The sequence below is a fragment of the Chenopodium quinoa genome, unplaced genomic scaffold (genome assembly GCF_001683475.1).
Source record: "Chenopodium quinoa cultivar QQ74 unplaced genomic scaffold, ASM168347v1, whole genome shotgun sequence".
NCBI lineage: Eukaryota > Viridiplantae > Streptophyta > Magnoliopsida > Caryophyllales > Amaranthaceae > Chenopodium > Chenopodium quinoa.
Window position 1 is genome coordinate 698,922 of NW_018743204.1, and position 13,360 is coordinate 712,281.

The following is a 13,360-nucleotide window of genomic DNA, read 5'->3' on the forward strand; positions in this document are numbered from 1 at the left end:
AAATTGTCAATCAAAGGATGAAATTCCTTACATTTTCCCCGTCCCATATCAACCGGAACACCTAATGATTCTATTTTATATATTTTTATTCCCCGTCCCACGGTCATATTTGTGCTTATTTGAGCTCTGCGGAGCTATTTTTATTACTAATATACGTTTTCTAGTGTTTTCGTAGAATTGGTATTATTTTGTAGGAATTTGCAGAGTTATGACAATTTCCGGTCTTATTAGACCGCTACGAAGATATTGGAGTCGGATCGTATTTTATGACCGTATATTTGAAGCCCAAGATCGAGCTAATTAAATTTGGTTCGGTGAGTAAGGGCTTGGTTTATTTGGAGTACTAATTTTATTAGTTTAATACTTGGATATCAAGAAGAAGGAAATTGGGCCAATTTATATAAAAGCACAAGTTACAAATCCAAGGATCAAAGCAGCCCAACACGTTGCCCAGTTGACCGGGCCTAATCGGACGGCACAGTACCCGATTGGTTTGGCAGCTACTGTGTTTGGTCGGTTATATTTTAATTGGGCTTAGATGTAAAAAAAAGCCTACGTATTGCGGATGTTGGACGCAGCTTTAGTTTCAGAAGGATTAGAAGTTGACTGAAAAACAAATTCCTTTTCCTTTCTTATAAAAAGGATTTGGTAGTTACGTAAGGGAGCAAGTTTTCTTAGTTTTTAGTTTGGAGGTTAGGGTAGTATTAGATTAGTTTAGTAGTTTATTTTCATAAATTAGTTTTTAGCTTTTGTCAGACCTTTTTAATTACTTTGTTTTTATTTTACTTTGCTTTTGTTTTGTTAGCTGAGAATTCGTACGCAATTTCTAGTATAACGTTATTGTTACTTTTGTTTATTTTGCTTTTATTTCATGTTTTATTTAATTGCTTATTAATTATGTCTTATTTATTTGCTTTGCTTAGTTTAGATTTCAATATGTGTGAGTAGATTTATTTATAGGGTTGTGGGGATCCATAAATAATATGAAGGGGGTGAATTATTATTATTGATTTTCAATGCTTTGATTGATTTCCTATTGATTGATTTAATGTTATGTAATTAGATTAGGCGTGGTTTAAATGTATGAGTTTTGCAATATTGATTCGAGATTCGAGAGATGAGAATTAATGTTTAGGCTTAGTTTCAATAGGCAGGTTAATTTATAAATGGTTAAGTCAAGATTCGAGAGATGCGATTTAATACCGATAGATTAATTATGTGATTATAATATGTAGCGAAAGCCCTTTATAATCTAGTTAATTTATGCATTGATAATTGATTGTTATGTTTTATCCCGGAGTATTAATTATTGGTGAACCTATGACCCTAGATCTTTTTGTTATTGCTTATTCCCTTATTTTATTTATTGTCATAGTATAATTCTCACAATTCTTCCTTGTTTCTTGATAATTTAGATTATAATAATTTATTAGGAATAAAATAACACTGTTTCTCTGTGGATTCGACCCTACTTCCCTATCTATGTTAGTTAGTGGTTTTAGGAATTACTTTTGATTAGGTGATACGACTTTAGCCTGTCAATACCCAAATAAATAACTACCCAAAAATGGACGATCCTGCATCTACAAGGTCGACGCCCGACGCCAAACTTGACAAATGATTCTGTAGACTAATCATTTGCCCAGATGACGAAAAAAAATCATTATAAATAACAAAAAGCAACTGCTCACAATCCGCAAGGGACACTCCAAAAAACAATAAAGCATCGTCTGCAAAGAACAAATGAAACACTACAATCGGAGCACTCCTAGAGCGCACAGACCTTGAAACAAACCGTTCCTCTCAGCACGCCTTATCATAGCTGAAAAACTCTCATACATAGACACAAATAGATATGGCGATAATAGGTCTCCTCCGCACCCAGGATACAACAATTAGGAAGGGATGCCATTTCTCAAAATCTGATATGAAATCGTTGAAACACATTGACAAATAATATGAATCCAATAAGAAGGAAAACCAAAAGCCTGCAAAACCTATCATAAAAATTCCCAATTCACCTTATCATACGCCTTATTCATATCTAACTTTAGAACAGCAGAACATACCTTCTAAGTGGAAGTATTCATATACGACAGTAGTTCGTGAGCAATCAAACTGTTATCACTCATTAAACGTCCAAGCAGAAAGGCATTTTGAAAATAAGAAATAAGATAAGGTAAAACCCTTCAAAGAAGGTTCGTCAAACATTTTGCAATGCACTTGTAAATTACATTACATAACCCAATCGGATGAAACTGAGAAGCATGCTCCGGATGTTCTACCTTTGGAAGCAAAACCAAAAAAGTTTTATTCTACTCTCTAAGCATATATCCATGAGCGAAAAAATATTGAACCATAGAAATCACTTGGGTCCTAACAACAGACCAGTGTGATTTTAAAAAAAACCTGCAAAAGAAACCATTCGCCCTAAGGGATTTATCATTTCCAATATGGAACATTGCATCCTTAATTTCAGCTGCGTAAAAAGGAATCAAAAGTCGTTCTCGCTTTGAAGCCGAGAATGAAGGCAAATCCAAGCTATCCCAAGAAAAATCCGTAAGAGCCGGAGGAAAACCATGACAATTATAAATACTAGAGAATGATCCACAAGGAGATTAGAAACCCCAGCCAAATATGTAACCCAGATATCAGAATCATCTTTAAGCTGTGAATCCTATTACGACGACGACGAGCATGCACCGAAATAAACAAAAGACGAGAATGAGATTCACCCAAACCATCCCATTTTAGTTTAGAACGCTGTTTCCAATACAAAAAGGTGGCTAGAGCTTGAGAAATATTGTCCCCACGAGTAGTGATGAACCGACAAATGGTCCAAACCAGACTCTAGATTGTTAGCTTATGAAGTAACCGAATCCCGTAAATCCTTCCAGTCTATGCCCCAAGATCGCTTGTGAGTAACATACTTAGATAGAAGATGATGACGAAGATTATCCAGTTTACACGAAAAAGAGAACATCTGCGATCCTGGAAACTCATTCTGCCAAGACGAAGCAATAAGTAAAGCAACCTCTTGGTACTCTAAACACCAGTTTTCAATCCTATAAGGTCGCTTCCTCGTCCCCTAGACCTTGATCACGTAAAATAATTGTTGCATGATCTGAAAAGAAGATCGGTTGATGACAAATCAAAGCCTCAAAATGAGTATCCATCCCGGCCCTAGTCGCATAACCCTTATCAAGCCTTTCAAAGATAGGATTTCCCAATTAATCATTAGTCCATGTGAAAGATGGTTCAGAAAAGGGAATATCTAGCAACTCCGAACTTAGTTTTCAGTCCAAAAACTCATGTCGACCAGAAATAGCTAAAGAACCCACCACCTTGTCAGATAAGTATTCAACTTGATTAAAATTCCCCCAATAAAACTACATTTGGTGCAATACATAAAATATCAGTGATTTCTGCCCAAACTGTATTCTGAAAAGAAATGTGGGGTGATCCATACACAAAGATAATATATTTTATTTCTTGACCAGGAACAACCACTTTACAAAAGATAACATGGGGAGAAACAGAATTAGGTACCACTGAAACCGAGGAGAACCAAAAAAATTAACAAACCCCAGCTAAGACCTAGAGCATCAGAACCATAAAAACCGTCAAAACCTAAAAACAACAACTTTTGTGTACAACACACTATACATAAACTAAAGTTTCCATAAGAAACATGATATCTACAACAAAAGAGCAGACTAAGGATGAAACATATGGAACTTTAGGGGAGTCCGCCTCACCAAGCCCCCTACAGTTCCATGCTGCAATATTCATGGATACCTTGGTGGCTCAGACTAGGGAGCCACCACACCCTCAGAATCTAAAGAAGAGATTTTAGACAAAATAACCTCACAACAACTACAACGCTTCTTTATATGCTTGAAACACGAAAAACAAGAGCGAGTATCTTTATTGTCCCCCTTTGGAGTTATAAGATCCTGACATGCTGTCTTTCAGAAGTTTTTCCCTTTACAATCTTATTCTTCACATGCTGTAATACCCCGTATTTTTATACATAATTTAATTTAAATAAGTATTTCTTAAAGTATCTAAATTCAAAATGAAATATTTATGGTTTTTCATTAATTTAAAAAGAATTATTTTAATTAAAAGTTTATTTTTAATTATTTAATAATCTTGAAAATATTTTATTTCATGATTTGGAAATATTGGGGCATATTATTTTATAAAAGGAAATTTTAAAGTCGATGAGTTTTTAAAGAAAGTCAAAATACTAGTTTGACTAGGAAATAGATCATTAAGGGTAGTGAAGGAATTTTAAGTAGGAGGGTTATTGAGAGGGAGTATAAATACCCACCATATGCCTAAGGTGGAGTGCACCCAAAGGTAAACTCTCTCTCTCTCCTCTTATTTTCTTTTCCCCTTCCCCTTTATTTTAATTTTAATGTTTTTCAATCACCACCCACACACACCACCATACACCGGCCGGCCAGTGCCACACGCCACCACAGGCCGGCGGCCACCACCACCAGCGCACGCCAGCAGCGGCGACTACCCAACCATGGTGGTTCGTGCGCACCTTTTAAAAAAAAATTATAATTGATGATAATTAGAGAACGAATTAAATGCATCCTAGACGTGATACTAAATAACTAATAATAAAATTCTAGGCATGATACTAACAAGATTAATATAACGCTTGTAGACACCTGATTGTGTCTCCCCAAAAACCAAACCTAGTGATGAGTACCTTTCACGTTATGAATGACGAGTTCGGTAAAGAGTTAAAGAGTCTCGCAAAGTTTCCTTAGACTTTGACCATATTTCTAACCTTACCTAAAATGTTTTAATCTAAAATCATTCATTTTGTGTCCTTAAACCCAAAACCATTCATTTCATGCCCAAATCATAAAAATGTCCAAATTTGTCCATATTCCTAGTCTAAATATTGTTTAGTTGGATGGAGCTTGAAAAGAGCTTTCCAACGTATATTATAAGCCCAAATCCGACTTAAAACGGATAAGTTATGGCCAAAATACTAAACCGAGCCCAAACCGAGCCAAGGCCACCTTTAGTACGACCCAATGATTATATAGAGTCCAAATATTTTATTTAGGCCCTATGATCATATTCCTAATCCTAAATCAGTTAGGAACTTCTAGAATCCTCTAGAAGGTTCTAATCTATCCTTGTTGAAAAGATAAAGATCAAAGAAGTTCAAGATCGAATAAAACTTCTCATATGATAATCCTTATCCCGTTCAAATTCAAATACATTCGGATATATTTCACAAACATAATTCCATTAGAAATCAAACCCTCCGTACAACTTTGTTATCCTCAAAAACCATCGTATGACAACAAGACCAACGCGACACGTCAACCTTGTCGTGCCCTGATAGGGGCCAACTATTTTGTTTAGAATTTTTGACCTTTTTCTGATCGTTTTGACTCTCTTTTTCCATATAAATAGAGGCCGTTTTTCCCGTTTTCAAATCAGTCCCAATCGGCTGCAACCTTCATTAACAATCATCATCAATCACCTATCATCCATTATTATTCTCAACCCGGAATTCTTAATTCCAATGTTCTTAGCCTTAGCCTAAACACATCCTTGATACACCCCAAATCATCCACGATACTTCCTTTGCGAGCGAGATTCGAATACTCCAGACCATACTCGACGTTGCCTTCGACCTCGACGTGAAAGGTTGATAGTTCTAAGGATTAGGTCCCAAATCCATATTTCATTTCTTAATTAATTTAGTTTATTATTTGCTTTATTGATTTCAATTTCTTGAAGTTTACTAACCTGTGTATTGTTTTAATAGCAAGAATGCCGAGGCATCAAAGTAAGTAATTTAATTACTTAATTATTCTTTTGATTTTGAATAGAAATCATGCTTAGAATATGTTGATTTCGTTATTAGAATCATGTTTAGGATAACATGTTTGATTTTGATTTCTAGTATCATGTTTAGGATAACGCTTTGATTTTGTATTAGTGACATTCTAGGATTGTTATTTATCTGTTTAGTATCATGCATGCCTAGGACCTTACTACTAGCGACGTTTTGATGATGATGATTGTTATATTAATCATATGTTGCTTGATTATTCATGATTTATTGCTATTGCTTGATCACGCCCCTTTTTGCAGGTTTAAAGGGAATTTGTACTTGAAATCACGCCTAATAAGATAATTAATAATTGAATTAGGTTCAATATGATTTTAATTCAAGTGATCACCAATATTAGATTTGATTGTGCATTAATAATCAACCAACGTAGATTAAACAGGTTTAGGATTAAATTGATATATGTATGTTGATCGAAGAGCGCGCATGAATATCAAAAGACTTAAGTAGAGGCCTATTTAGGGCGGGGTTGGCTTCTCTTAGGTCAAATTCGTACCATCATCCCCGAACATTCATTCATGGTTCTGGACCACTATGGAGTTGGCAATCTCTGTGATTGTGAATGGGGTGTAACCTTCATAATCATGAATGGTTTACAAGTTCCTAAAACTTGTTGGCGACTCTTTTTCTCTAGCTTCTTTTCCTTGGAGCGCCGTCATGTTTAAAAACATGACCCAAAATAGGGCGAAGAGTTGAAAAATTCCCTACAACTCCCAAACATGATACTAATTTAATAATTTATAATAACAATCCCTAAATGTGGCACTAATAATTAAAAATAACGATCCCTAAACATGATGCTAGCAAGAATAAATATTGTAAAATTAATTAAACGAAGGAATAATTAAATCCTCTTACTTCGATTGCGAAACCTTGCAACTACATCATGAATAAACGGTTAGTAAACTTCAATGAAATTTATAAATTTAAATAAACTAAATTAAATTGAGTTTAAATTGAAACCTCAGGGTTTATGATCAACTTTTCACGCAGTTGACTGTCGATAGAGCTTCGGGTGAAGTATTAATGTCTAGGAACACTTGAAGGAGGAATTTTGAAAGGTTTAGAAAGATGAAAAATTAAGATAAATAATAAGAGTATTAAAGAGAATATGAGCACAAAACAGTGCCTTTAACCTCGAAAGGCTACGATATATATAGAAAATAGACGGAAAAAAGATAGAAAATACACTGCTATAAGGAAAATACCATTGTGCCACTTCATCATCTGGCGCCACGCTACAATTTTGTCACGTGACGACATTTTCTGGCCCCACGCGACAGTTTTGACGCATCGCGGAAAAATTGGCCCTTCACGTCGAAAACCCAATTTTTGCGGTTTTTGTTTTTATCATGAATTTTGAGCCCAAACTTGAATTAAGACAAATAATATATTGTTGGAAAACTCTAGAAGTCTAATTTCCAATCCAATTGGAATCAGGTCAATATCTTATCTAGATCAAACGATATGGTTAAAATAGTGCAAGGATGTTGGTTTTGGGTAGAGTTTTGTATTTCGATCATATCTTTTTCGTTATAGCTCGGAATCGGGCTTATGATATATCATTGGAAATCTTATTTCAAGGGATATCCAAGTATGTAATATTTGGATAAATATTATGAGGAACAAAGATCAGATTTTCTCGTTTTCGGGATTGCGTTTTTGATAAGAGAAAAAAGGACTAATATATGTGGATTTTGGGCAAAGAAAAGTGTTTGGGCTATTGAAATGCCTAGAATGACTTACTAAATGACAGAAAATGAAAATGGAATGGATTGTTTAGCAAATATCAAGTGTCTCTTTCTTTCAATACTCTACTCGAACAAGGGGGGCTTGGTGATAATCATGGGAGATGTGACGTACCAAGGGGGGGCTTGGTAAGTAATAAGTGATTTCCCATGTTTCATGGGAATTAAAACTTCCCTTGTAACTTTCATTTCCCCCAATTTAATAATTTTTGTGTCAACCAAACAACACATGCTATATCCATTTCCTAGGATATAGAACTTCCCATGTCTTTTACTTCCGAACAAACAACACCAGAAAAGTCGAGTAAGGCTTGATTTGAGGAAGAAGTCCCATTTTGAACACAAAATTTGTTTATCAAATGGAAAAAGGATAAATAAAAGGAAATGTATTTTTGTAAATGTATCAATAATGGTGGGACTCATATTTAATAAAAAGTTGTTAATTTATTTATAATTTTTTTATTTAAATAAACTTGTATTTTTATCGGTTTGATGTAGGAATTATAATTTATACTCACTTTGTCCTATTTTTTGCTCTATTTGATTTTTCACGGTCTTTAAGACGCGTTTTAAAAAGCTTTCTGTTTCTCTATGTGTAAAAATTATAAAAAGTTGATTTTAATAAAATAGGCATTAGGCGAATCAAATAAAATCTCACATAACTATATTATTTCTTATAGCTTAATATGAATTTATAGTTTAAGCTTTTAAAATTTGGCCCAAATATATATTAGCAATGGGGCAAAAATATAGGGACAAAGAGAGTATTTTGTAAACTTGTTTAACTTATAATACTCCGTGGGTTTTCGGTGTGGGGGGATATAAAGGAAGGGGGTTCAGTTGTTTTTGGGGTGGGGGAAAGGGAGAGGGTGAATTCCGACAGTGGGGTTGGGTAGGGGAGACATTTTGGGGTGGGAGAAAGAGAGGGTGGTTTTGGGGGTGGGAGGAAAGGAAAGGGCGGATTCCAGTGGTGGAGTTGGGGAGGGGGTTCATTTCGAGGGTGGGGCTGATGGTTGGATTAGTGTTTAGCTTTTTTTTTTTTCCTTTTTTTGTTTGGGTTTTTTTTATCCCCCTTTTTTGGACTAATAGATTGGTGATATGTGGTAAATAACCTATTATAATAGGCTTGGTAACTTATTAGTTGTTAGGCCTAATATGTGTCAATATCCCAAAATTAAGATTAATTTATAATAATTTAAATTTTAAGAAAAATTGGCCAAAGTTAGGATTATTAAAAACTATTTTTTTTTTCTTTCTAAAACAAATATATAACTCTCGTTAATAGTGAACAGGAAGATTTTGTGTTAAGAGGAATAATCAAAGATTGCTTAGGAGGGTGATACCTTTGAGGATTGTATTTGGTGGATTACTCTCAAATGATGTCAAACACGAATAATAATTGATATGTATGTTAGCAAGTCTAGCTTTATGATATTAATAGAATTGTGTAGGGAATTCCATTAGATATCTTCAAAGTTTACCAACTTCCAGAACAATCTTGAATAAAACAAATGAATAGGCTAGACATTTATAGAGAATGTCATGTGCTCTTAAATAATGCCAACATTAAAAGTGTAGACTTTTGAAATTTGGACCACACTAAATCTATAAGTAATGTATATAGGCAAGGATGTTTTTCCTTGTACTTGAGTTGAATTGTACGTGAAGGTCCGATGACCTAATTTCAAAGTTGTATACCTTAAGGTTTTGTTCAGATTCAAGCGACAATAACTAATTTACTTTACAATTTAATATGCTTCAAGCTCTATTAAGATTTAAAGGTGACTTGATATCTGGTAATCTACATATACAATGTTGTTAATTATGCTAAGGTCCTTCTATTTTTGTTGCATTAATTAATGGCTGTAGGAAGGGGGTAGCGGTACTGGGAAGGGATGGATGGGGTGGTAGTTTGGAGGCAAGGAAGTGCAGTGGTGGCAACAATGCCTTGAGACATTGAGAGTGAGTTTGATTGTGTGACTATGTTGTATTTTTAATTTTGTATTTGTATAAATTAAATGTTGAAATAAAAATGTATGTTGTAACTAATTCGAAAATTTTGTAAGATAAATTTTGTTTGTTATATATAAGTTACATTTATAAGTCAAAGCCACTAAAAAGTTTTAAAAACAATACGCAACTTGGCAATAATAATATTTGACAGTTCTTAATTCAATGGTACGTATAAAATAGATAAGACTAATACGTAAGGAATGGGATAGGATCAGGTGAGATAAAATGGAGTCGAAAGAATTTAGCTCGGAAGTCGAAGCTATCTTTAGAGAAAACAAAGCTGATTATATTTTCCCAACCTAATTCAAATTAGGTTTCATTAAATCAAAAAGCATCATTGCAAAAAAAAAAAAAAAAAAAAAAATAATAATAAAAACATAGATTGATGACATTAGCTTTAGATTAGGCAGGAAATTTTTTATTATTAGATGTCAAGTGTACAATAATGATGTCAATGTATATTTTCACATCGAATTTTGACGATTTTTACAAATCATGTGGGACTTGACAAAATCGACTCAATGCATTAATTTACAAAATACCAATTTTTTACTTCCTCCGTCTCATAAATATATGTGTATTTTATATGAGAAAGATAAAAAAAAATGCAATAATTATGTGTTATTTTTAAAAACATGCACAACCTTTTGAGACACCCAAAAAGAAATACAGGCACGAAATTATGGAACGGAGAGAGTGCAATTTTTACTTAATATAGTTAATAATACATATTAATCATTAAATTTGTGTATTGACAAACGTGATAAAAGAAATATGTAACTTAAAAATAAGCCGGGAAGTTCAAAATTTAACATCCCTACACTTGGTAATTTTTGTGTATCAAATTGTCTTTTTAGGGGTGAGGTCCCTCTTTCGCCTTTTATAAAAAAAAAAAACAAATAATAAAGTTAAATTTTAACTCTACACCAAGGCACCAAACACTAAAGCCAAAAAAAAAAAAAAAAACTGATTACTCCAATAAACCACCTATCCTTAACTTAATTACTTCTTTCCAACCAAAAAAAACATAATCACTTCTTTAAATAACGCAATATAACTAGATAACAAACTAACATATCACCCATAATATTGTGCCATAACATTTTAAGATCAGAATATTAGATGAGATTACGTGACAAATTACACATATTAAAACTGATAAATAAAAGACAATTATTGCGTAATAAACATCGACTCAAAAGGTTCTACTAACTTACCAGAACATTTTTAAATCAGAGGATGAGATTAGAATGTGACAAATTACACATCAAAACTAAAAGATTAAAGACATTTATTAAGGTAGGTAACACTATTAAAAGATAGTCTACCTAGTGGAATAAAATCCTTATTGAACTTATATGAGTTGATGCTCAGACTTGCTCAACCCATAGTTCTTCAAGACCCTTGTAGCCAGCAAATGGTACCCTATCCGTGCCTTTAACAAATTTTTCCTGCATCCCCCAAAGAATAGGTATTTAACAAGCGCAAAACCAACATGACACCCTAGCTAGCATATATATGCATTCATCTAAGTCACCATTCTTCAGCCCAACATTCCAGTAATGAAAATATGCATTCAATTATATAGAATACCAGACTGAAACAGTAGGCGAAGTTAGGTTGCATTAAGAATTAAGATGGGTACTTGCCTGCTTAATCTCAGAAAGTTTGCAGAGTAAATTTTCTGGAATTGACCAATCAAAAACATCCATATTCTCCTTCAACCTTGCTTCATTTGAGGTTTTAGGCAGTACACTATGGCCCTTCTGAAGCCCCCAGCGAAGAGCTACTTGTGCAGGAGAAATTCCTAGTTCCTTTGCAACCGTAGTGATAATAGGATCAGCAAGAATCCATTTATTTTTTGCACCAGAACCTTGAGAACCCAGAGGTGAATATCCCTGAGAGACAAGAAATTTACTAGAAATTCTATTAAAATCTTTAAGCAAAACTGCAAAAGGGATACGCCAGTATACACTACAAATAGTAGCGAGACTAGTGACAAAACCACGCATGAATCAATCCCCACTCCACTCACAATAAAACAGCTTCAAAAAGTTAACCTTTTGCCAGAATTTACAGGCATATCATATTTGAAAGCACTACAAAATCATCAAATTGGGAGTTTGGGACACTTACAGATAGATGAATGCTCTTTGTTTTGCAAAATTCATGCAGCTTCTCTTGTTGCCACATAGGATGACATTCAACTTGGTTTACAGCAGGAGTAATACGGGCAGATTCAAGAAGGTTGTCTAGCATCCTTATAGAGAAATTGCTAACTCCGATGGCTCGAACCCTACTTAAATCATAGAGCGCCTCCATTGCTTTCCATGTACTAGGTATGTCTGCTGGAACGTATCTCCCAGGATTGTTACCATATAATCCTTTTTTCTCCTTTACTGGCCAGTGGATCTTTCATATAACAATAGGATCCATGAAAAGACATTAATATGATAAATCAGAATTCAAATAGATTGATTTTTTTTTTTTTTTTTTAAAGTAATTTGTCAATTAAAATAAGTTACATACAAGATATAGGTCCAAGTATTCAAGTTGAAGGTCACTCAAAGTCCTATCTAGCGCCTTTGGAACATCTTCTGGTTCATGATCAAAGTTCCTGCATAATCACATAAACCAAGTGATAAATGTTCATCCTTCATGCTAAACATAATCATCTTCTTAAATTATAACATAAAATAAATAAATAAACTGAAAAATATCTAGCCAGGCTTGAATACAAGAATATACTCAAAACAAGCCTTATAAAGTTTTAATATTCACCATAGTTTGGAGGTGATAAATAACTCATCTCGCTTCACTATCCCAACTTCAAAACAACTCCTTTAATCAAGGAAAGCATTATCATGTGAGCAAGAATGGGGGAAAAATTCAGTCAAATTGGAGTAGATATTTAAGATAAAATTAAAAAAAAAAATTAAAACAAAACAAAACAGAAGGAGACACTATAAAGAGAACAGTGAATCTTTATGGTTAAATTTTTTTAATTACCTCCTTCTCATTTCCATAGATATGTGCACAATCGATGTGTCGGTAACCCAACTGCATCAGGTAAAATAAGTGAGCTACAGCAGAATGAGCTAACATATGCTTTGACACTTAAATCACATTAAGAAGCTAATAGCTTGATAGGTACAGATCTTTATATATGAATTACTGATACATACGAAGTATATAATACAGATGGTTTAATCTACCAAGAGAAATCAAGAAGGCTCCTGCTATTTTGTTAGACAATGGGAAACCATAAGCACACTTAAATATCTGTCAAAATTTTCCATAGCCCGAGAACGTGCATTGTTAGTTTGTTACCATGCTATTTACCTATTGGTTAATTGGCCTTTCGTTTCTCATTCATGGATTCACCAAATTTACCCAAAGTGATCATGGCTTTATGGTTAATATATGGTGGAATCCACACTTAGGATTTGGCATTAAGCAAGTTAGTGTTGGAGAAATTTTTCATTGGATGATTGTGTTTCCAACTCCTTTTATCAAATCTCATTATTAATTTATATTGGTTAAATTAATTGTGAGAATAGCCCTCAATTTTTGAAGCATTAAGTTGAGCTAAAAATAATTTAAAGAATGGTTCTTGAATTAATTTTGGTTTGTGCACTAAAATTGAATTTATTTAAGTTGGACTTGTTTTATTTTCATATTGCTCAATATTGATTCTGAAAAT

The 13,360-nt window shown here is 33.7% G+C and overlaps 1 protein-coding gene across 1 annotated transcript; it reads right to left on the minus strand.

The window, feature by feature from the left end:
- Window positions 1–10,754: 10,754 nt before the first annotated feature.
- On the minus strand, window positions 10,755–13,112 carry LOC110733826 (NADPH-dependent aldo-keto reductase, chloroplastic-like). Its single transcript, XM_021913897.1, has 5 exons — window positions 12,667–13,112; window positions 12,187–12,274; window positions 11,794–12,069; window positions 11,307–11,555; window positions 10,755–11,108 (listed from the first exon to the last, which is right to left on the minus strand). Exons 1-5 carry the CDS (start codon window positions 12,681–12,683, stop codon window positions 11,028–11,030), a joined length of 711 nt encoding a protein of 236 aa, XP_021769589.1. The 5' UTR covers window positions 12,684–13,112; the 3' UTR covers window positions 10,755–11,027.
- Window positions 13,113–13,360: the final 248 nt, after the last annotated feature.

Coding starts and splice junctions, on each gene's coding strand:
- LOC110733826 (XM_021913897.1), bottom strand. Junction 12,070..12,186: donor AATACTTGGACCTATATCTT/GTATGTAACTTA, acceptor GTTATATGAAAG/ATCCACTGGCCAGTAAAGGA. Junction 11,109..11,306: donor AACTTTCTGAGATTAAGCAG/GCAAGTACCCAT, acceptor TGGGGGATGCAG/GAAAAATTTGTTAAAGGCAC.